Below are 20,877 nucleotides of genomic sequence, written 5' to 3'. Positions count from 1 at the left end.
TTTGTAGCCAAATTTATTTTATTAAAGCAAATATAAACACTGTAGTTCATTTTACTTCTTTCAAAACAGAAGTGGTCAAGATCTCTGATAAGACTAAAATATACAGCTCACATCCAAATATATACAAATGCTCATTTTGATTTGGTGTCCAGAAGCAAATTGGCCTGGACATTACGTTGGGCAATGGCATAGTTTTGCTCATATCTGCAAGATCAGTTCATTTAAAGATTTTCCGCTGTACATGACTGAATTCAAGTTTATTTAAAGTGTCATCGTCTGTCTCTGGAGTGAGCTGGATGTTATCTTGGTTATCTTTGATTGGAGACAGTGGCTCTGGTTTTCTACAGGATGGTAGCCTTTCAGAATCCCTGCAAAATGAAAGCAAACTCTTAGTGCCCAGAAGTACTAACTAACAGTGCTTACAGACAGTACCTATTTATCTAGTTCAAAGTGTATTTATGGCATTGTGAGCCTCTGATAGGACATTCTGAGAGGAGCTGCAAGTGATTTAAAATCTGCCAAATGTCCATTAATTTTTTTTATACTTGGTTTAAAAATTATTTATGAGACATATTCTACAACCAGAGAAGATCAAAGTCTGCTTCCTAGGAAATGTTCATTTCTACCCAACTAGAATAATATGCCAAGTAGGAGGAAAATCCCAAAGACCTACTCCTTGAATTAGGCAAAGAGGAATGAGAATGAGGCCTATTTGATAACATTCTTGTTCAATCTTCCTCCTTCAGCTAATACTAACACTAATTTTATTATTTATATACCACCCAGCCACTCTGGGCAGTCTGAAGTAGCCTAGGTAGCCTTTATGAATCTCAGCAGTCTGGTGATGCCAACATGCCTACTTCAAGAGCTGCAACAGCTAATATTTTGCCAGAAAGACACTTTTAAATTATTTATTTCACAACTTTTATATAACACTTGATTGAGATCCTATTACAAAGCAGTTTACAAAGGCTAACAAAGTGCTTAGCGGTCATATATCATCTTCGTCAGTATGCAATATTTAAATAAAGTTGATGAAGATCTAGTAGAAGGAAACTGTCGTATTGAGATACAGTGGTACCTCTGGATGCGAACGGGATCCGTTCCGGAGCCCCGTTCGCATCCTGAAGCGAATGTAACACGCAACTGCAAGTCTGTGCGTGCACAGGTTGCGTTTCGCCGCTTCTGCGCATGACGTCATTTTGAGCGACTGCACATGCGCAAGCGGCGAAACTTGGAAATAATGCGTTCCATTACTTCCGGGTCTCCACGGAGCGCAACCTGAAAACGCTTAACCTGAAGCGTATTCATCCCGAGGTATGACTGGATAGGAAAAACATTCACCTTTTAAACTGGAAGGTCCTCCAAAGTTCATTAATTGTCACCTGCAACCCTGCCTGATTTTCAGAATTGTGATGTTTTTTCTTCTTTGCACTGGCTGTTTTCTTGCTCAGACCACTAACTTTGGCAGGCAGCAATCTCTTGTGTTCTGTCACAGTGTGGGATTTCGCGGAACTGGCTTTAAGTAATACAGGAACCTGGAGATGGAGAGAAATATCAGCTGCTGTTCCATTAAAGTCCTTATGATTTGTCAGTAAAATCATCGCATTGCATCACCAACAAGTGCAATTTGTTCAAAAACTCAGTGTAGAGCTTCATTATATTCTGATCCCTCCCTCCCAAATGATCTCTTTACCAACAAAAACTTCTCCATTTCTAAATAGCTCTGTGTGCATTTATATATATGTATCTATATTTATTTGCTTTCGTAGATTTTCACGGGTACAGGAATGCAGGTTTTGGTGTCCTCGGGTGTCTTCCCGTGTAAAAGTTGGGGTGTCTAGGCGACGTTTCGACGAGGTCTCACTCGTCATCTTCAGGCTGGTGCTTTCGGCTTCTTGTTACTGGAACAGAGCAGGATCTCAGTGTTTGAGTTCCTATAAATACTGTAGAGGGGGTGTGGTGTATAGCCTCCAATGTTCTGGGCAGAGAGGAAGTTCCCAGGCTAGTGTGCCTTTTCTTCTTTTGTTCCTTAATTACTTGAGAGATATCTTGAGTGATTTCTTGAGTGATATCCTGAGTACCACTTAGGTGGGTCATTAGGTGTGGATTAGTTGTTAAAGTCTTTGTGTCTTGACCTCTTGAACTTTGTGAAGAGTTTTCCTGAGAAGATGGCTGTACTGTACTTAGTTGTGCTCTGGCTTGGCTTCGTGTATAGGGGCGAGCTGTGGTTTTGTGGCTTGTGTCAGCCAGATCTGTGTAGGGATTGCAGGGGGGTGCAGCATCCGGAGGTGCCACCATGGATTGGCTACTGGATGGTGTCTGTAATTCATCTGTGGAGAGGGTCTGGGTTTGGGTCTGGTGTGGTTGATTGGTGTTGGCGTTCTGTGTGCCTCTGGATCTGGTGTCAGTTTTTGTGGGGAGGGCTAATTTCCAGATGTCTGGCAAGCGGGATGTGTCGTCACGCTTGTTCATGTTGTGAGGGTGTTTCTCTATCTCGATGGCTTCCATGATTATTCTCTTGTGGTGATGTTCCGTGTTAAAGAGCAATTTGGAATCTGCAAAATTAATTTCGTGTCCTGTTTCTTTCATGTGTTGGAAAAGAGAGGAAGTTTTTTCTTCTTTTTTGACGGCATTCTTGTGTTCTGCGATACGTGCATTTATTCGTCTGTTTGTTTGTCCAATGTACGTGGCTGGGCAGACTTTGCAGGGTATTTCATAGATCCCTTGGTCTTCCAACTGGATTTTATCCTTGGGGTTTCTGAGGATATTGGCTATTTTTTGGTTGGTGCAAAAGGCTGTTTTGATATTGTGTTTATGGAGGATTTTGCTAATTTTATCTGTAGTGCCCTTGATATAAGGGAGGAGGGCCATGCCATTGTTTTCTTCTGTGTCTTGGTTTTTGGGGGGTGTTTCCTTTTGGATTAGCTTCGTAATCCTGTTTTGCTGGTATCCATTGGCAATTAACACGTTTGAGAGATTCTGTAACTCAGTTGTCAAGTGGTCTTTGTCAGCCAGGCGTTTGGTTCTGGAGATGAGAGTCTTGGCTACGGAGTTTATTTGTGCAGGGTGGTGGTGTGATTGTGCATGTAAGTAGCGGTTGGTGTGTGTTTTTTTCCGGTAGATAGTGTGTCCTAGGGAGCCATCAGGTTTTTTGTAGATTAGGACGTCAAGGAAGGGAAGTTGGTTGTTGGCTTCTATTTCCATAGTGAATTGTATTTTGGGGTGTAAGTTGTTGAGATGTGTGAGGAAGCTATCCAGTTTTTCTTTCCCGTGTGGCCAAATTACAAAGGTGTCGTCAACATATCTGAGCCAAAGTTTGGGTTTGTGTTCTGACTTGTCTAAAGCATTGGTTTCAAAGTGTTCCATGTACAGGTTTGCGATGACCGGTGAGAGGGGTGATCCCATAGGTGCTCCTTCTATCTGTTTGTATCTTTGTCCATTGTGGATGAAGTACGTGTTGGTTAGGCAGTGGTTGGTCAGGTCCAAGATGTATTCGGGGGGATTGTATTTGTTTTGAATAGCTGTCAAGGCTTCATTAATGGGCACTTGTGTGAAGAGAGATACAACATCGAAGCTCACAAGTAGGTCATTAGGATGTAGGTTTTGCTTCTTTATTGTTTCTATGAACTGGAAGGAGTTTGGTACGTGTGAAGAGATGGATTCTGCATAGGGCTGAAGTTGCTTGGCGAGAAATTTAGCGAGATTTTGTAGAGGTGAGCCTATGGAGCTGACTATTGGTCTGAGTGGTGTTCCTTCTTTGTGTATCTTGGGGAGGCCGTAGAGTTTGGGGCATCTGGATGATTTTTCTCTGGGGATGATTCTTAGCTGGATTTCTTCACTGATAGGAGAGGCTTTTATTTTGGATTTGGTGGTTTTTTCCAGGTAGGTGGTGGGATCTGTTTTTATAGGTTTGTAGGCAGGATCTTGGAGTAGATTTGATAGTTTTGCTTGGTAGTCCGATGTGTTCATCACCACTGTGGCATTACCTTTGTCTGCTGGGAGAATGATTATGTTGTTGTCTTTCCTCAGGTTGGTGAGTGCTTTCTGTTCTTCTTTGTGTAAATTGCTTCTGGGTGGTTTGCTGGAGCAGAGGATGTTGGTGACTTCAAGTCTGATTTTATTGGCTTCATCTGGGTTGATTTTGGTTAGGCTAGCTTCGACTCCGCATATGATGTTTTCCGTGGGGATGCGTCTCGGGGCGACTGCAAAGTTGAAACCTTTGGAGAGTACTTTGGTTTCAGTTGTGGTGAGGATCCTGTCTGATATGTTATGTACTGTTTGTTTCATGGGTTGCTGTGGAGGGTGGCAACCCATTTTATACAGATAAAATTAGCAAAATCCTCCATAAACACAATATCAAAACAGCCTTTTGCACCAACCAAAAAATAGCCAATATCCTCAGAAACCCCAAGGATAAAATCCAGTTGGAAGACCAAGGGATCTATGAAATACCCTGCAAAGTCTGCCCAGCCACGTACATTGGACAAACAAACAGACGAATAAATGCACGTATCGCAGAACACAAGAATGCCGTCAAAAAAGAAGAAAAAACTTCCTCTCTTTTCCAACACATGAAAGAAACAGGACACGAAATTAATTTTGCAGATTCCAAATTGCTCTTTAACACGGAACATCACCACAAGAGAATAATCATGGAAGCCATCGAGATAGAGAAACACCCTCACAACATGAACAAGCGTGACGACACATCCCGCTTGCCAGACATCTGGAAATTAGCCCTCCCCACAAAAACTGACACCAGATCCAGAGGCACACAGAACGCCAACACCAATCAACCACACCAGACCCAAACCCAGACCCTCTCCACAGATGAATTACAGACACCATCCAGTAGCCAATCCATGGTGGCACCTCCGGATGCTGCACCCCCCTGCAATCCCTACACAGATCTGGCTGACACAAGCCACAAAACCACAGCTCGCCCCTATACACGAAGCCAAGCCAGAGCACAACTAAGTACAGTACAGCCATCTTCTCAGGAAAACTCTTCACAAAGTTCAAGAGGTCAAGACACAAAGACTTTAACAACTAATCCACACCTAATGACCCACCTAAGTGGTACTCAGGATATCACTCAAGAAATCACTCAAGATATCTCTCAAGTAATTAAGGAACAAAAGAAGAAAAGGCACACTAGCCTGGGAACTTCCTCTCTGCCCAGAACATTGGAGGCTATACACCACACCCCCTCTACAGTATTTATAGGAACTCAAACACTGAGATCCTGCTCTGTTCCAGTAACAAGAAGCCGAAAGCACCAGCCTGAAGATGACGAGTGAGACCTCGTCGAAACGTCGCCTAGACACCCCAACTTTTACACGGGAAGACACCCGAGGACACCAAAACCTGCATCTATATTTATGCGTATATAAATTTATACATGTCTGACTGACATGCGACTGCATGCGGGAATCACACAGAACCTGTAAATGACTTTTGAAATGGCAAAACAACTGTCATAAAGTTTGCTAAGCAGCAGATTTGTCTGGACACAAAGAAGAGAGGGGACCTGGTGGATTGCCACAGGGAAGACATTCTAATTTTGGTACCCCCATCAAAAGGTTCAGCTTCCTGTACCACATCTCCCATAACAAGGGAACAAAGGACACGGCTTGTGGCATTGATCTTAAGGCCTGGGCAAGAGTCGATTCATCCTGGAAGAAGATACTCAGGTAAACAGGCTTAGGGAATCTATAGACTACAAACACAGTTGTCCCTTAAAGCTTCTACTACAGTGGTGCCCCGCAAGACGAATGCCTCGCAAGACAGAAAACCCGCTAGATGAAAGGGTTTTCCGTATTGGAGGTGCTTCGCAAGACGAATTTCCCTATGGGCTTGCTTCGCAAGACGAAAATGTCTTGCGAGTTTTTCTGACTTTCCCCCCCTCCCCCCTTTTTCTAAGCCGCTAAGCCGCTTATCCGCTAAGCCGCTAATAGCGCTAATCGGCTTGCTTCGCAAGACGAAAAAACCGCTAGACGAAGAGACTCGCAGAACGGATTCTTTTCGACTTGCGAGGCACCACTGTATTTCTAATCTGCTAGAGTAGTATTTGTACTAAAATCTCAGGGTATCAGGGCTGCTTACAAGCAGTGCTAAGCAACATTAAAAAAAAAACTAATTAAAAGAGACAGTCTCCCACGATTCTAAGAAAGCAGTTTGCACAAGCATGTCTGTACACACACTTTTAGGAAAAAGAATCCGTCCCCACGCAGTGAAGTCACTAACCACAAGAGGTCACTATAATTCTGAGGAATACAGAATGCTATTTAAAGTCTTAGCAACATGTTTTATAAAGAAGTTCTTTTTATATATATATAAAAAAACCTGCTAATAAACACTAGTCATGAGGATGCTCATTAGACCTGTACAGAAGCTCCTCCTTTAAGCAATCAATTACACAAAAAATCCAGAGATGTATACATCAACCAGCACAATCTTTCCCATGCCTTCTTTATTATGAAGGGTGTTTCTCAGAGCTTTTTGGTGTCATTGCCAGTGATGAAATTCCATCTGCACCACAAAGAACAACTGCAGAATTTGTTCTCAGCTCAAGCCTATCATTAACCAGGGAATCCACAGCCTATATTGTCTTTCCAAAAGAAAGGGAAAGATGACTGATGCAATGAGGGAGCCATACTAGAAAAACTGGAGAATCCAACAACTCAGCCAGGGTTTAGATTACTGGAAACGAGCTGCGGCTGTTCAGACTAGTATTCCCCATCCCTTCCTCCTTCATGCACAAGAGAATAATTTTAATTAATATATTAAGTGTTCAAATGACTTCACATGCATTATTTAGTTGCAATCCTTATAACAACCTTGTAAGGTAAGTTGATATTATTATCCCCCCACCCCCCACAATATTGCAGATTTGTCAGTGGGAAGGGACAATGTTGGCGACTTACCTTACAAGGCTGAGTGAGAGTGGCTTGTCTAATCATGACAGTGAAATCATGACAGAGGCTAGATTTGAATCAGGGACTTCCCGATTCCCAGCTCAGTCTCTTAACTACTACACTGCAGCAACTCTCAGGTTAGTGAATAACCAAGGATCTGGAAACCACAGTTTCATTCTCATTCATCTTAATTTTAGTTAGAGCAAACCACAGTTCCACAATTTTATACATTATGTGTGACTGGCTTATTCGAACATGTGGGCAAAAATACACATCAATGCATCATTACAACAAATAGTCTAATAACTATTCGTTTCAAGGCATGATCTGACAATCCAAACAGCATCCTTGAGTAAACTCTTAGCCTGATTTACATCACAGGGTGTGAAAAGAAATAAGATCAGGGATAGTCTCTGATCTGCAACAGTCGCAATAGGAAATATGTGCAAATAAAATAAATGTCAGAAGAGTCCCTAGTTCTAAAAATTTACAATCCAGGTCTTACCCGTAAGACTCATTATTTCTATTTGAATGCCACTGTTCCACAAAAAATATGCCCAAAGTCGTTCACAACACAACAGCAAAATACGTACCAATGCATCTTTACAACAAATAGCCTAATAGCTATTCATTTCAAGACATAACCTGGCAATCCAAACAATTAGTATAATAAAATCTAACAATTAAAAATGTATTATGAAAATAGGCGACAGCAATAATTTACACACCTACAAATTGATACCGTTTATTTAAAAATATATAAACCAGAGTCAGATAGGATAAAACTTTCCAAGGCATTAATAAATAATATAGCCAGCAGACAGTTCCTCAAAAGTAACAAGCGACAGATATGACAATCAGATTTCTTAGAGCTTGGATGAAAGGATCTCCAACATGTGCTATTCTTAAAGGAGCCAACAGAGATGGGGGGGGGGGGCAGGAGGTGATGTTCCATCTCTTCTGCTGTGCTCCTGCTGCATTTCAATGTACAAGTATGTATTTACACACCAAAAACGAAAAGAACAGAAAAATTGAACATAAAAAACTAAAGAGGAAAAAAAGACATACCTTGCTATTGAACTCCATATCCTTATTTTCAGTACACAATGAGTCACAGAACTGGAAGATTTGGGAATTCAAATTACATTTTGGTTCCGGACTGCAGTCAGGTTCCTATGGTACAAAAAAAGGAGGGAAAGCAAGTGTTATTTTATATATAATTTAACGTTGGCTTGTATATAATAATCTAAACAGAGAATTTCATGCTTGTTTTTAAAAGTTAAGTGACTGAAGATATGTTCCAATGGCAAAGATAAAATAATAAATGTAAGTTGCTCGTCTTCCTTAGTAAAGTAAAACCAGTATTTTGGTTTACAGTAGAGCTAACCTTTGGCCCACCAAATGCTGCTGGGCTTATTAGTGGCCCTGTTGGCTGAGGTTGATGAAAGTAGAAATCCAACCACATGGGGGTGGAGTGCATAGGGTTAAACACGCTGGTTGATAACAACAGCCAGACGGACTGGCAGGGGAACCATGAGTTTCGTCAGAAGTCATTTTACAGTGGAGAACCAGATGTATTGGAATAAATAAGAGCTGTAGACTATTCCCTTGAGAGGCAAGTGGCAATTTAATTAACTGCTTAACTGAAGCACAGGGTGGTGATCTTACTCTGCCAGAAGGAGCATTTTTCTTGGTCATCCGTGAATATTCTGAAGTGCCCAGGCTATTTTGTGACACTCTGTCAAGCTCCTGTTCTGATGAGCGCTGCAGTTCTTTTAAAGGGGAAGACTCTTCATCCGACTCTTTACTTGCTGTGGTGTTTAGCGTTTGTGATCCAGACACCTCACAACTCTGGGGGGTGACTTTGCTGGGTGTGCGTCGGCGAAACTGCTGTAACAATGCGATACTTTGCAATGGACTGGGTGTTCCAGGTCTATCTGCAAAGCTTCTAGTCCAGTTGAAACAGCTTGTCTGTGTTGTCCTGGGTGACAGCAAGGCAGTTCTAGTTTTTCCACTCTCTGAAGAGGAAGGACCAAGATCCTCTGTTACTGTATTTCCTGCTTCCACAATCTGAGAATCCACTTCACCGCCCTGCGGTGATTCATGGATTTCATCCTTTGATGTATTGTCAGGCTGATCCATCACTTTGCAGAAGAACCTAACATACATTGGAAGAACAGAGGTAATAAATGGGAAGGAGGGATAAAGCAAAATGGCTGCAAGCATGAAGGACTCTTTGCAATTTAGAACAGCACAAATCCACCAAAAGGAAGAGACTAGGAATATTTGTTAAGGTGTCACTGATACTATTCGTTTGTTATTATGGACACTTGCTAAATAAAACAAGGAAGAACTTGGATGTTAATAAATTATACCAAACAGATAGGCCTACACTTCTCACAGCTCTTAAGAGGATAGGTACTCAACTGATTGTGTTGCAAAATGTAGCAGCAGTAATTATTATTTACTAATTTATATACCACTCATATGCCAAAATGGCTTCTAAGCAGTTTACAGCTATAAAGTCAACACATAATTCAAGTACACAAAACATTAAAGCATCCTTAATTAAAAATATAATTAAAACAGTGAAAACGGTAAAATCACACGTTCGGTTGGGGGGTGGGGAATGCTTGCCTAAACAGGTGTTTCTTCAGGAGCTGGCAGAAGAGCAACACTGATGGACCAATAAGACTCTCCACCTAATAGTGCCAGCATAACTAAAACCTCCTTTGTACGAGCATAATAAGAGAATGGGCTTTTAGTGGAGGTATTAGAGGCATCACTGAACACAGTATAGGAGATCACAGATGTCGTAGTCAGAAAGCCAGAGATTGCTTTCTAGCCTCATTGCACAGTCCACCGGCATAATCCTAGAGCAGTGACTAATACCCTGCTTCAGAAACTGAACATGGCAGTATATTATATACCACAAAGCACTGGCGTGACATTTTTTCTTGCAGATGAGTGTGCTAGAAGGCTCATCATCCATTCAGTAGCAACTTGAAAACAAGCCGGCATTTTGTGATGCCAGGTTCATTTCCTCTCGTTGTTCTTACTTTTTGTTCATATAATTAAATACACAACTGTCAGACTATGTGCTAAGGATACACTATTCTACGTGTAACCAATGGACACTGTTACTTTAGGAAGTGCAAAAGGAGGAAATGCAAATGGGAAGCTTGTTTTTAAGGTTTTATTGCTGTAAATCACACTAATGATGGAATGGAATGTAATATATAGTGGCATACAAATATTTTAATGACTAACCAAACCAAGAACCTGATGCACACAACTTGCACTATGGAAGCCCTGGGTAATTTTGTTGTTGCTGCTGGCATTGTTGGAAGAGAAAAACACATTTTCATTACCAAGTGGCAGACTTTGGGGCATGTTTGTTGTTTCTGGGTTAAGTGAAATCTTCACTGTCTTCCAGAAATGTGCTCTAGTTCTTGAAATGTTAGGCGAGGCAAGCTGAGTAATCTCCAATCACTCTCTCAACCTTAAAGAAAAGGTTTTTTTGCTGAAAACACCAGGAGGTTCCCATGTCTTCTCCAGATGATTTGCACTTATCTAGAATGTGCTGAAATCTTTTTTTTTTTGTGTGTGTGTGTGTGTGTGTATGTAGGCATGCATACCAAGGAATCACTTTCCATGTACAGTACTTCCCAAGAGCAAACTTTCATGTTCAATTTATCTTTGTATGGGGGGAGTGGAACATGCAGAACGAGAATGTAAAATCACTGGGGACTTTGGTGATGCAAAGATGTAGAAATCCACCCTTCACCTGACCTGCCAACCTCTTACTGACACCCCCCCCAGTTGATATTACAGTGTGTTTTGACTAATTTGAGTTGGGAAGGGTCTCAAGAGGCCATCAGATTAAAGCTTCTGCACACTGTTAATTTTGACTTTTACTTTCAGATGCCAGTTTAATATTGCTCCTCAGGCAATTTACGTCACATTTGTTTTGTGTTGTTAACTCCTAAGTCAATTTTTAAAAAGAGGATTTTATATGTAAAGCTGGTCTAGAGGCTGCTCTGACCAGATTATGATTCATCCTGCCCTTGTTCAGCTTCCCTTCGTGGGGGAAAATATATGAAGAAGCAAATCAATCCAAATTCTAGTACTGTACATGTTCTAATTTATGAGCATGTAAAGGTAACTGCTTATTTACATGTGAATAGTTTTTCAAAGGAACCAAAGACTTTGCCACATAGATTTACTGTGTCACTTTCTCTGATGTGTCCCCATGGGTCTTTTGGAAGGTAGCCTAGTGTGCTGAATATATTATATTATATGATATATTATATTTAGCTTTTGAGTATGCCAATTCTACTTTTTGTAATGAAGGGAAACTGCAGAGTCAAATTCCCCAAGAATGTAACTTTTTACATACTGAACTTGAAGAAAGCATACCTGCTTCTAGTCCCCGGAACAACAACAACTGCATCCCTCTCTTCATTCTTCTTCCGCAAGATGAAGGCAAATTTATTTCTAAGCCTAGGATGGGAGCTTGAACTTTCTTTGTCTCTGCAAGAGTCCTCTGAAGCAGCAATCACAGACACTGCACCAACAAACCCAGGATGCTCACCATCTTCACTGCTTTCCATCTTAGGTTTTTTGGTGTTTGAAAAATACTGGCTTAGCAGGTCACCTTCTGACAGCTCTTCTAAATATATATATGAAAAATACACATTGTAATTAGGTCACAACAGAAAAAGACTGTAAGGAATATTTTTTTAAAAAAATTCAAAACTGAAGAAAACCATTAAGAAATGTAGATATATTGATCTTAATTTGATTCCCTTTCAGTGTAGAAGAAACAAACACTCAATCACCAAATATTACATTAATACATTAGTTTGCAGCAGCAGCAGAAAATTGGATTGCTATGCAAAACAGGGATATTATAAATATATACCAACTATTGTTAAACTGATTGGATTCTCTACGCTAAAGAATCCTATTCCTTCAAAGTGTTTCTAGAAAGGGATAAACAAAATAAATATGTTATGAGGGGAAAGCTCTCAAGTCTTAAGCCTTCGAGAACATTTTAGAATAAGAGGTAGGTTTTCTTTTTCACAATCTCTTTAGAGATTTAGCTATCATACCATGCCTTGGTCTTTTTGCCAATAGCGCTTTGCTGGGAAGCTTCAGCCCTTTCATGTTAACTAGTCGCTCCAGGCCTCTGGTTGTGGGTTTCTCCAACATCGATGCTGAATTTGTTGTAATCTTGGCAGTGGAACCAGGTTTGTAGTCTCTGCTCCAAATGCTCTTTAAATTGGGTGGCTGCTCTTTGGCATGTTTGTTGTCCCAGCCATGACTTCTGGGCTGTACAGACTATAGGGAAAAGGAAACAAGAAGATGTACAATAGAGGAAAGAATGACTGGAGCCTGTTTCTCTTGAGACTGTAAAAAAAGATGCAAATAATCTGATCGTTCTTCAATTCTGTTCCATCGATCTACTGCTGGCCATTGGCCAGTGTGGGAGGAACAATCCAGGGACATAATTAAGCCAACAAGTGGTTAGAAAGCAACATTGCTTTTCCTGTTACCTCGTACACCTCTTATTCCCATGGGAAGAGGAGGAAGTGTTGATGTATTAGGTCTGCTTTGGGTCATCCAGGCAGCAGTCCTTTGAGCAGGCATCCCCAAACTCGGCCCTCCAGCTGTTTTGGGACTACAACTCCCATCATCCCTAGCTAACAGGACCAGTGGTCAGGGATGATGGGAATTGTAGTCCCAAAACAGCTGGAGGGCCAAGTTTGGGGATGCCTGCCTTTCGTGCAACCACAGGCCAACATGCAACTTCACATTCCTCACAAAGTCTTTAAAGGTGATGTGGCTCTTGCATTTAGAAGTAAAACATTACCTGTTGAGCATCAGGGTCGTAGTCATCAATTTGCTCCATGGTATTGATGTCTTTATTTCCAAGTGCTATTTGAAAAGCAGCACTATCGCCGATGTGCCTAAGTTAATCAAATTAAGGGGGAAATGCAGTTCTTATATTGATGCTTTTTCTCTTGAAAGCGGCGTTTTATAAAGAGATTTAGCCTCTATATAATCAAAAGTAAATTCTACATCTTCTTCTTTGAATGGATGAATGCCTCCTAACCACTTTGCACAACAGCTTAGCCAAGATATTAAAGCTTTACATCAGAATTAGCCCTTCTTAACTTTATCCCTGGAAGACTCTGTGCTAAGAGTAGGAGCTGTCATTCTAGTAGGCAAAAGTTTTGTAGGCACCTGAGGTATTTGAAGCAGCGTTACTGTTTATACAAGTTTAGCATTCTCCCAAAGGAAAGAAGAGGTGCTAAACTGAATCTATGAAATGAACTGGTTTAGAAACAACAGTTATGTTCTGTTTTATAGTAAAAGAGTCCATGATAATTGAAGATTTCAAGATAGCCACCATTTTTATAATGGAAGGTGGAGGTGCTAAACAGCTTAGAAAGCCTTCTTAAAATTATGGTAGTTTAGGACCTTTTAAATGAGATTTTAAGAACTATTGGATGAATGAAAAACGACTTGTAAGAATTTCTACATTTAAGAAAGAGATCAGATGGCCCACTCGATAGCTCACTTATATCAAACTTTATTCAATGTTAGAAAGCCATTAAACAGCTAGTTTTCCTAGCAAAATTGACTTGAACAATGTGAAGGAAGATCTACATTACATTCCTGAATATTTTAAACATAATCAAAGGAACCCATTTTTTTCAAATGGAGCAACGGCTAGCACCAGTAAGTCAAATTTAAGGAGTTTATAAGTTCCAAAGATTTCTACGCATGATCTTAACTCTGATATTGTTGGTACCCATATTGTAGGCATGTTTAACCCTGCAGCGAAAGGTCTCAAGCTTTGTAGGGCTTACTTCCAAGTAAGTATGCACAGGACCACAGCCTCAGAAGTGCTTAACTTTGCCTGGCATCCCAGAGACCCCATGAAAAGGAAGAGACTATAAAGACATTATTTTTATTTGATAAAGGATACTTTCCTGCATAAAGCAGGGTTTCTGGATCAACACCATCTTCGTAAGCATTCAAAGGAACAAGCTGTCTCCTGACTGGGTCAAAAACCAACTGATAGAGAAAAGTATTATTAGCACGAGTAAATCCTTCTATGTATTCTTCTGGTACCAAAATATTCATCTTCAAATACTGCCCCATTTTCCGAATGACCTGGAAGAGAAAAGGTCATGTTATGCAATGCACAGCATACTTGCGAGACAGCAGGCACAATAGCTTGGACCCTTTGTTGCTTCTCCATTCATGTAACAGGGAGGACAATGTCCACCAATACTTCCTTCCCTATGCCAACCCTCACACCATTTCCAAGCTTCCCTCAAACTCCGAGAGCAGATTTTCAGCGGTTGCACCAGGAAAAGGAAGGATCAAAAACCCTGTTCCATTCACGGAATTAGGATCTATGTTCATTGTCACTCTAAAAGCATTGTCTAGTATGTACTCCAAAGCTGAAATGGTTATTGAAAAGAGGCATGGGGCAGACAAGTAATGTTTTAAGACCTTTGTCAAACTTCCTTTTTTTAAAAAAAAAAAAAACAACAACAGATCTGATATTTCCCCAAAGTCCCAAGTATCTTTTTAGAGTGAGTGACATACACTGGAAATTTGGACCAAATGTTATTTTCTGCCTTTATTCTCCCTCTCTTCAAATAGTACAGCAAACAAACAAAATCATCCCAGAAAGCTGAGGAGTAGGCATGATTTCTGAAAAAAGAGTTTGGACTGTGGCCCTTTACATTTGCCAGTATGAGAGTAATGATAAATCATTTAATAATGATAAAGCTTGTATATAGTTACAGTCTAGGGCTGCTTCGAATCTTGGCTCATTTACAATTATTAAAACCAAAAAATGTATTTGTATCTCAGCCAAATGGACTCATTTGGAAAGATCCTATATGTAAATGTAACAAGGAAGAGTTAAGCTTTAGTCAACACGCACCATACAAGAGTCCACAAAACATATTATTGCTTAACTGTCTTTCCCAATTTACGTGAACAGCAGAACAAATTTCTTTTGACAGGCATCTACATAATAACTCAATCAAGTATTTTCCCCAGAATTCATCCTCTCCAGAGTTGGCCTCACTATCTGTGGAGCTTTTGGAAAACATAAAGTTAACTCAAGAGCCAATAAACTTTACCTTTATAATATCAGGGTTATTGGCTATTTTTATTAGCCGGCAAGCCTTGCCTAATCCAATACCGTGAAGAGACGGAAGGTAGTCACAACCAGACAGAATACACATGTAACGGAATTTTTCTTCTGTAAACACATCACCAAGTTGTTTGCACATTCCAAGCCGAGTCTGGTCAATTTCTAAGCCATTTCCACACTTGTCAATTTTCAGAAATACCTTAAAACAAAAGAACGGACAAGTCCTTGTATTATTGCACTATTTCTACAAATGGTGGCCAAACACGGAATTCTTTCCCAATCATCAGCATATAAACTTCTTGTATATTTTAGATTACATTTTTCATCAATAAGCAATACAACTTTGCATTTTCTATTACATACCTGCATAGCTGTCAACGTTTCCCTTTTTAAAAGGGAAATTCCCTTATTCTGAATAGGATTCCTTGCAAGAAAAGGGAAAAGTTGACAGCTATGCATACCTGTTGCGTCTCTGTGACGTTTGCAAACCCAGCAATCCCGTTCCCCCATATAGACATTGTCAAATTCTGTCCAGTGGTCACAGCCTGCCTAACGTCAGTAATATTTAGCATTTATATGGCATTTTTTTGAATGTACAAAGACCTTCACTTACGTTATTCTCAGCAATCAGGGCCTCTCAGGAGACCAATATTTTTCTCCATATACTCCAGATGGAGGAAGGAGAGGCCAACACTGACAGATACTGACCTAATGTCCCCATGCAAATTCATGGCTGGGGAGGATTTTTAAGCAGGAGTTTCATGCCTCACTGCACACTCACAGAACAATAGCTACCCTGGGTCATATAGGATTAGAGGGGGCCCTTGCGCCGCGCGCGGAGACATCGCTCAGTCATGGCTCCCCGCATCTTCCCCATTGCCAAGTTCCTGGTCAAAGGCGCCCTGGCAGGGGGGGCCATCTACGTGGTTTACAGCCAAGGTTTGCTGAGCGGGGGTGACGAGGGGGCCCGAGCCCTCTGAAAAGCACACGAAGTGCTCCCCCCAGCTGCGGAAGAATGGGCAAAATATTTTGGCTGGAAGCTTCCGGCTGCCCCAAAGACTGAATTCTCTCTCTGCAGCTACTGGAACTCAGGAGTTCGGAGGACAATTGGCGCTCTCTCCGTAGCCCCCACCAGGGCCTGTGAATATATGCAGAATGGATGGAAGTACCTCGTCAAATGAAGCCTCTCTGATAAGGCCCCCTTTTGCCACCTTTAATGGAGGAGATGTCTTAAGCACCAGAGTCTGGCCCCTGTTTCTCAAGGGCTGCAATAAAAAACTTTATAATATAAACAAACAAAGAAACAAATAAATAAATGAAGGATTAGAGGGCTGGGTTTCCATGTATAGCTGAGCCCTAGTGCTGTCCTTTTTAGAAACGAATTACTAGATCTTTCCTACCTTTTTACATCCAAAAGCAAGAAGATCAGAATCCTCTGTAATTATAGCTTCAACTAAGCCAGTCTTGTTAAGATAGGCGAGCTGAGCATCCGCTTCATATGGAGCAACAATGCAATCTATTCCCCGGGCTCGGGCAGCCTGCAAAAACAAAACAAAACAAAAAAAACAAACAAACAACAATTCAAGCCCCCATTATAGTGCTTTACAAGTGACACTCCCTCCCCAATTGGTCTAGTCCCTATTTCTTCCCCGCATGGTCCTAGTTTCCTCTCCTGACCACCTGAAGTTCTCCTAGGTGCAGAATTTAGGATTTTTGCATGGAATAAGTTTCCATATACAAAGAACTGCATTTAGGCTAACTGATCGCTGAGTTGGTAAACAATTTCCAGACAGTAACACTTTAGATTGCAGATGTGGGGTTATATAATATGAATGCTTCTCAATACAAATATAATTCCTGCTTCAAAGGAAAAGAGATGCATCACAGTGAAGGACTCCAGGCTACTTTAATTGAAACAACTTATTTTTTGGTGGTGTTGGTGGGGAAAGAGTACAGGGAACAATGCAGTTATTATGAGTCCTCATCTGCAGTCTGAAATGGTGCAGCCCTGACATGGGTTTGCTCCTTCAATGAGAAATAGAAGAAATATCTCTCTCTCCTATTTTATATATAAAATATATAATTATATATCTCCTATTACTCAGATACTAACTACAGCAAATGGCTGAATAAACAAACACTGCAAACTTTGAGTCACTATCCCTTCTGCAAAGCCTGTATTATGCAAACATCAGGGTTATAAGAAATGCAGTTATTCTGCCAATAAATATAAAATGGGAGAGCAGCAACAACCTACCAGCTAAAAGGCGACTTACTTTAATCACTTCGCAGGCCATAGCATGCGTAACATTAATGCTACGTGCAAAACATTCTCTGGCTTCTGATAATTTCCCTTCACGAAGCAGCTGTTTCCCTTTCAGGAGGTTTGCTTGCCGTTTTCTTCAAGATAACAAAAACAAACCCGTCGTCTCAGTGTCACACAGCCATAACTGAAAAGGTAGTTACAGCACCGGCATTGCAATACACATGGGAGACATGTCCATAAACCCTATTTGAGCATTTCAAAGAAAGCGTGAGGGCAGTGCCTTGGAGGAGGCACACACAACCTAGACACTCGGTGTCGTCCGTGTGTTTCAACTTCCTATGTTGGGCGATTAGATGATCAGGCACCCTGTGTTCTTAGGGTTCCTGATCTAAGGCTTGCTTATAAGTCTCCCCGCCCCCCAGGCATAGGAAGATCAGGATGGACTGAGTGGGGACTGTGGGAGCATTTCCCTTTACACTTTATGCCCTCAGGGTTGTTAATGCCTGAACTATGGTGTCTGAGTCTACTATATAAGAGCTTGAAAGCCAGATGTAAAAAGAAGAAGCATAAATATATAAAATATATTGTGTAAACCTTAGGAAGGAAGTCCCCATTGAAGGAAATGGAACATAAGCATTTCACTGCACAAAAACTGTTACTAGAATACCATCCCACTCTTTTAACTAGGGTGCAAGATTTCTATGACTGTGCCTAAGTACAGTGGAACCTCGGAAGCCTTTGAACTTGAACATTTTGGTTCCCAAACAACTGAAAACCAGAAGTGATTCCAGTTTTCAAATGATTTTCCAATTGGAATCCACGCCTTGGTTTTTTAACTGTCTCAGGAGTCGAACGGACTCCTGGAATGGATTAAATTTGAAAACCAAGGTATGGCTGTACTTTGTTAAGTTCAATTTCCACTTCCAAAAGCAGTGCCTCATGCTATTTACCTGTTCCAGCAGGTTTAGGAACTTTCTGGAGCAGCTTTTCAGGGAGAAGGAAAGTCTGTGATACAGGAGTAGAAGTTCTATTTGTTGGCTTTTGTTTAATGCTGAATGTGTTCGCTATTGAGATGGTTGTAGGATGTGTTCAGTACTGAGATGTTTTGCAAATTTAGCTAACCTTATTGTTGACAGCATCATATGCCACATTGCAGCATTACGGAAGTCTGCTTAGATTTCAACACTGCATTGCTTTCTAAATTCTGCTCTCATTACGATAACATCTGAATTGTTTTCATGTGGAAGCTACTGTCTTTAAAGCACACATATCCTGCAAATCACCAATTTGAATTTCTAATGGGGGGAGGCATAAGACTTACTCTCGTCGTGACTTTTCAACTTGCTTTTTGGAAGGCAGGGTACAGCCATCAAATACTAGAATGGGTTTGACTCCAAATGACAGAAGCATATCAGCAAGCTTCATGCAATAAGCTACATATCTGTAGAAACAAACACAGTTGCCATATATCAGTTAGGAATGTTCACCTTAATCCTAAAATGTAAACTGCTAGGGGAAATTTAATTATAAAGAGTCAAGGCACACTTAGCTTTGCAATTCCAACATGTCCACAAGATTAAGATACCTTGACAGCATCCAAGGTGAGTTAATGTGGCATAATGGCTAGAGCGGTGGACTAGGAACTGCGAGACAAAGGTTCAAATCCCCAGTCAGCCATGAAGCTCATTGAGTGACACAGAGCCTCTTTCAGCATTGTTGTGAGGATACAATGGGGTGAGGAAGAACCAGGTTTGCTGCCTTGAGTTCTTTAGAGGAAAGCTGGGATAAAAATGTAACAATTCCATGCCTAATCCAGTACTTAGCCAACAGAAATTAATGATGTGAACTTAGTTGAAAAAACAGTAATGGTAATTATATTAAACCTATATAGAAGAGGAACAGTCATCATTTCATCTTACGTATGAACTTATGGGTATCAGTGGCCAAAGATGATCACAGAGATTTCCACATTTTTCAGACTGCTTTCATTTTAGCTGCAATCCTGAGTGCCAGCTGTTTACATTCTATTGATTAAATGGGGTTTAAGTAGCCTGCAGCAGTCATAAGCAACTTAAAACACAACCACAAATTAATATTATTCCTTTTAATTTAATTTATGCATTGGATAGCACATCATGTACTTTTCCTATTTTTCTTGTCAACTGTTGCTAATTGATTACGAGATCTGTTAGTGGCAGTATTTTCCACATATATTTTTCCCCTGACCATTACACATCAAATAAAAGACTGCAAGTCAAAACTGTCTTCTAAAAACTGTATTACTATATTCAAACATAACTCTTCAATTAGAAATTCTTTGCCAAACAGCTTTAACTGATCTGTTTGACATTTAAAGTTGTTTTTATTGTAGTTCTGTGTTTATAGGCTGTATACTGCCTTGTGCCATTTTATACGAAAGTGTGGTTAATAGACATCTTTAAAAATAAAATAACAAAGAGGGCAGGAGGTTAGCCCCTGGCCTGGGGGCCTGATCCAGTTCCCCATGCAATTTTTTCTGCTTGCCACAAGAAAACCCTAGTCTTCCCTTTCCCTTTTATGTAGTGTCCTGTAGATTGGTCTGTCTTATCACTGACATTTATGAGCTGCACTGCGGGAGCCTTTTTTGTGGTAAGCAGTGGAATAACAATTGCTTTAAATAAATAACAAGTCACTCTGCCTAGCCCAGCGACCTGAATGGGGGTAGCAATTGCTCCCTACAGTCATAGTGATCTCATCATATCAAGCAGGGGAAGGAGCAACAACATTTGCATGCTTCAGCTGGAGTGGGGTGCTATGTGTCCCATACATTCACCACTCTTTTACAGGAAATATTTCCCCATTTTATTGTTCTTTTTTATTTATTGAATTACCATATTGGCCCGAACATAAGCCGCTCCCTTAAAATTCTGCAGGCACTCACACCCGTTCCATTTTACCGTATGTCTGTTTCAGCAACGATATCATAAAAAAGCAATTTTTTTGTAAGGTTGCGAAATTAAGCCACACGTTAACTTTTCTCAGTCGGACTTTGGGGGGAAAGTGAGGCTTGTATTCAGGCCAATACAGTATATACCATCCTATACCCGGAGGTCTCAGGAAAGATCAACATAAAAGCAACAATACGTATATAACAACAACAACAACCCATGAACACCCAATGTGTCCGTCAAATTGCTTTAAACTTACTGATCTGTGGGTTCTCCTTTGGCTAGCTTTTCAGCACATGCATAGGCTCCTTTGTGGAGCCAGCAGTAAGTATCCACAGCAACTACTTGTCCTTTGTACTTCTTTACATGAGCAGATTCAGCAGCCTCTTTGATAAATTGGAGCAAACCTTGGATCCCCATTGTTACGAAGTCAAATCCAGAAACTAGGAAGGAAACAAAGTCAATACAACCTCAGTCCTTGAGAAACAAAAACAAAACAACACTCTGCAACTAAACCAAATATCAGCATTGTCAGGGGTTCAGGGAGAGAGGCGCAGATGAGGGAGGAGACAGAGAGTG

General features: G+C 40.7%; 1 protein-coding gene across 1 annotated transcript; it reads right to left on the bottom strand.

Moving 5' to 3' along the window:
• On the bottom strand, positions 1 to 20,801 carry EXO1 (exonuclease 1). The gene is made up of 13 exons (XM_081856479.1): positions 20,558 to 20,801; positions 18,693 to 18,812; positions 17,382 to 17,505; positions 16,506 to 16,643; positions 15,092 to 15,304; positions 13,918 to 14,105; positions 12,796 to 12,892; positions 12,035 to 12,263; positions 11,340 to 11,592; positions 8,589 to 9,078; positions 7,989 to 8,093; positions 1,345 to 1,538; positions 1 to 368 (listed from the first exon to the last, which is right to left on the bottom strand). The coding sequence occupies exons 1-13, from the start codon at positions 20,716 to 20,718 to the stop codon at positions 218 to 220; spliced, it is 2,463 nt and encodes an 820-aa protein (XP_081712605.1). The 5' UTR covers positions 20,719 to 20,801; the 3' UTR covers positions 1 to 217.
• Positions 20,802 to 20,877: the final 76 nt, after the last annotated feature.

The sequence above is a fragment of the Podarcis erhardii genome (assembly GCF_964252035.2).
Source record: "Podarcis erhardii genome assembly, chromosome: 3".
NCBI classification, from domain to species: domain Eukaryota; kingdom Metazoa; phylum Chordata; class Lepidosauria; order Squamata; family Lacertidae; genus Podarcis; species Podarcis erhardii.
This window is presented reverse-complemented; position numbering and strand designations above follow the sequence as displayed.

What these genes read in the sequence shown, in the direction of transcription:
- EXO1 (XM_081856479.1), bottom strand. Translation starts at nt 20,718, where the DNA reads ATGGGGATCCAAGGTTTGCTCCAATTTATCAAAGAGGCTGCTGAATCT. An exon ending in GTTGAAAAGTCACGACGAGA is followed by an intron (nt 17,506 to 18,692) that starts GTAAGTCTTATG and finishes GTTATCTTGAAG; the next exon opens with AAAACGGCAAGCAAACCTCC. An exon ending in AAAATGCTCCTTCTGGCAGA is followed by an intron (nt 8,094 to 8,588) that starts GTAAGATCACCA and finishes TTTGTACCATAG; the next exon opens with GAACCTGACTGCAGTCCGGA.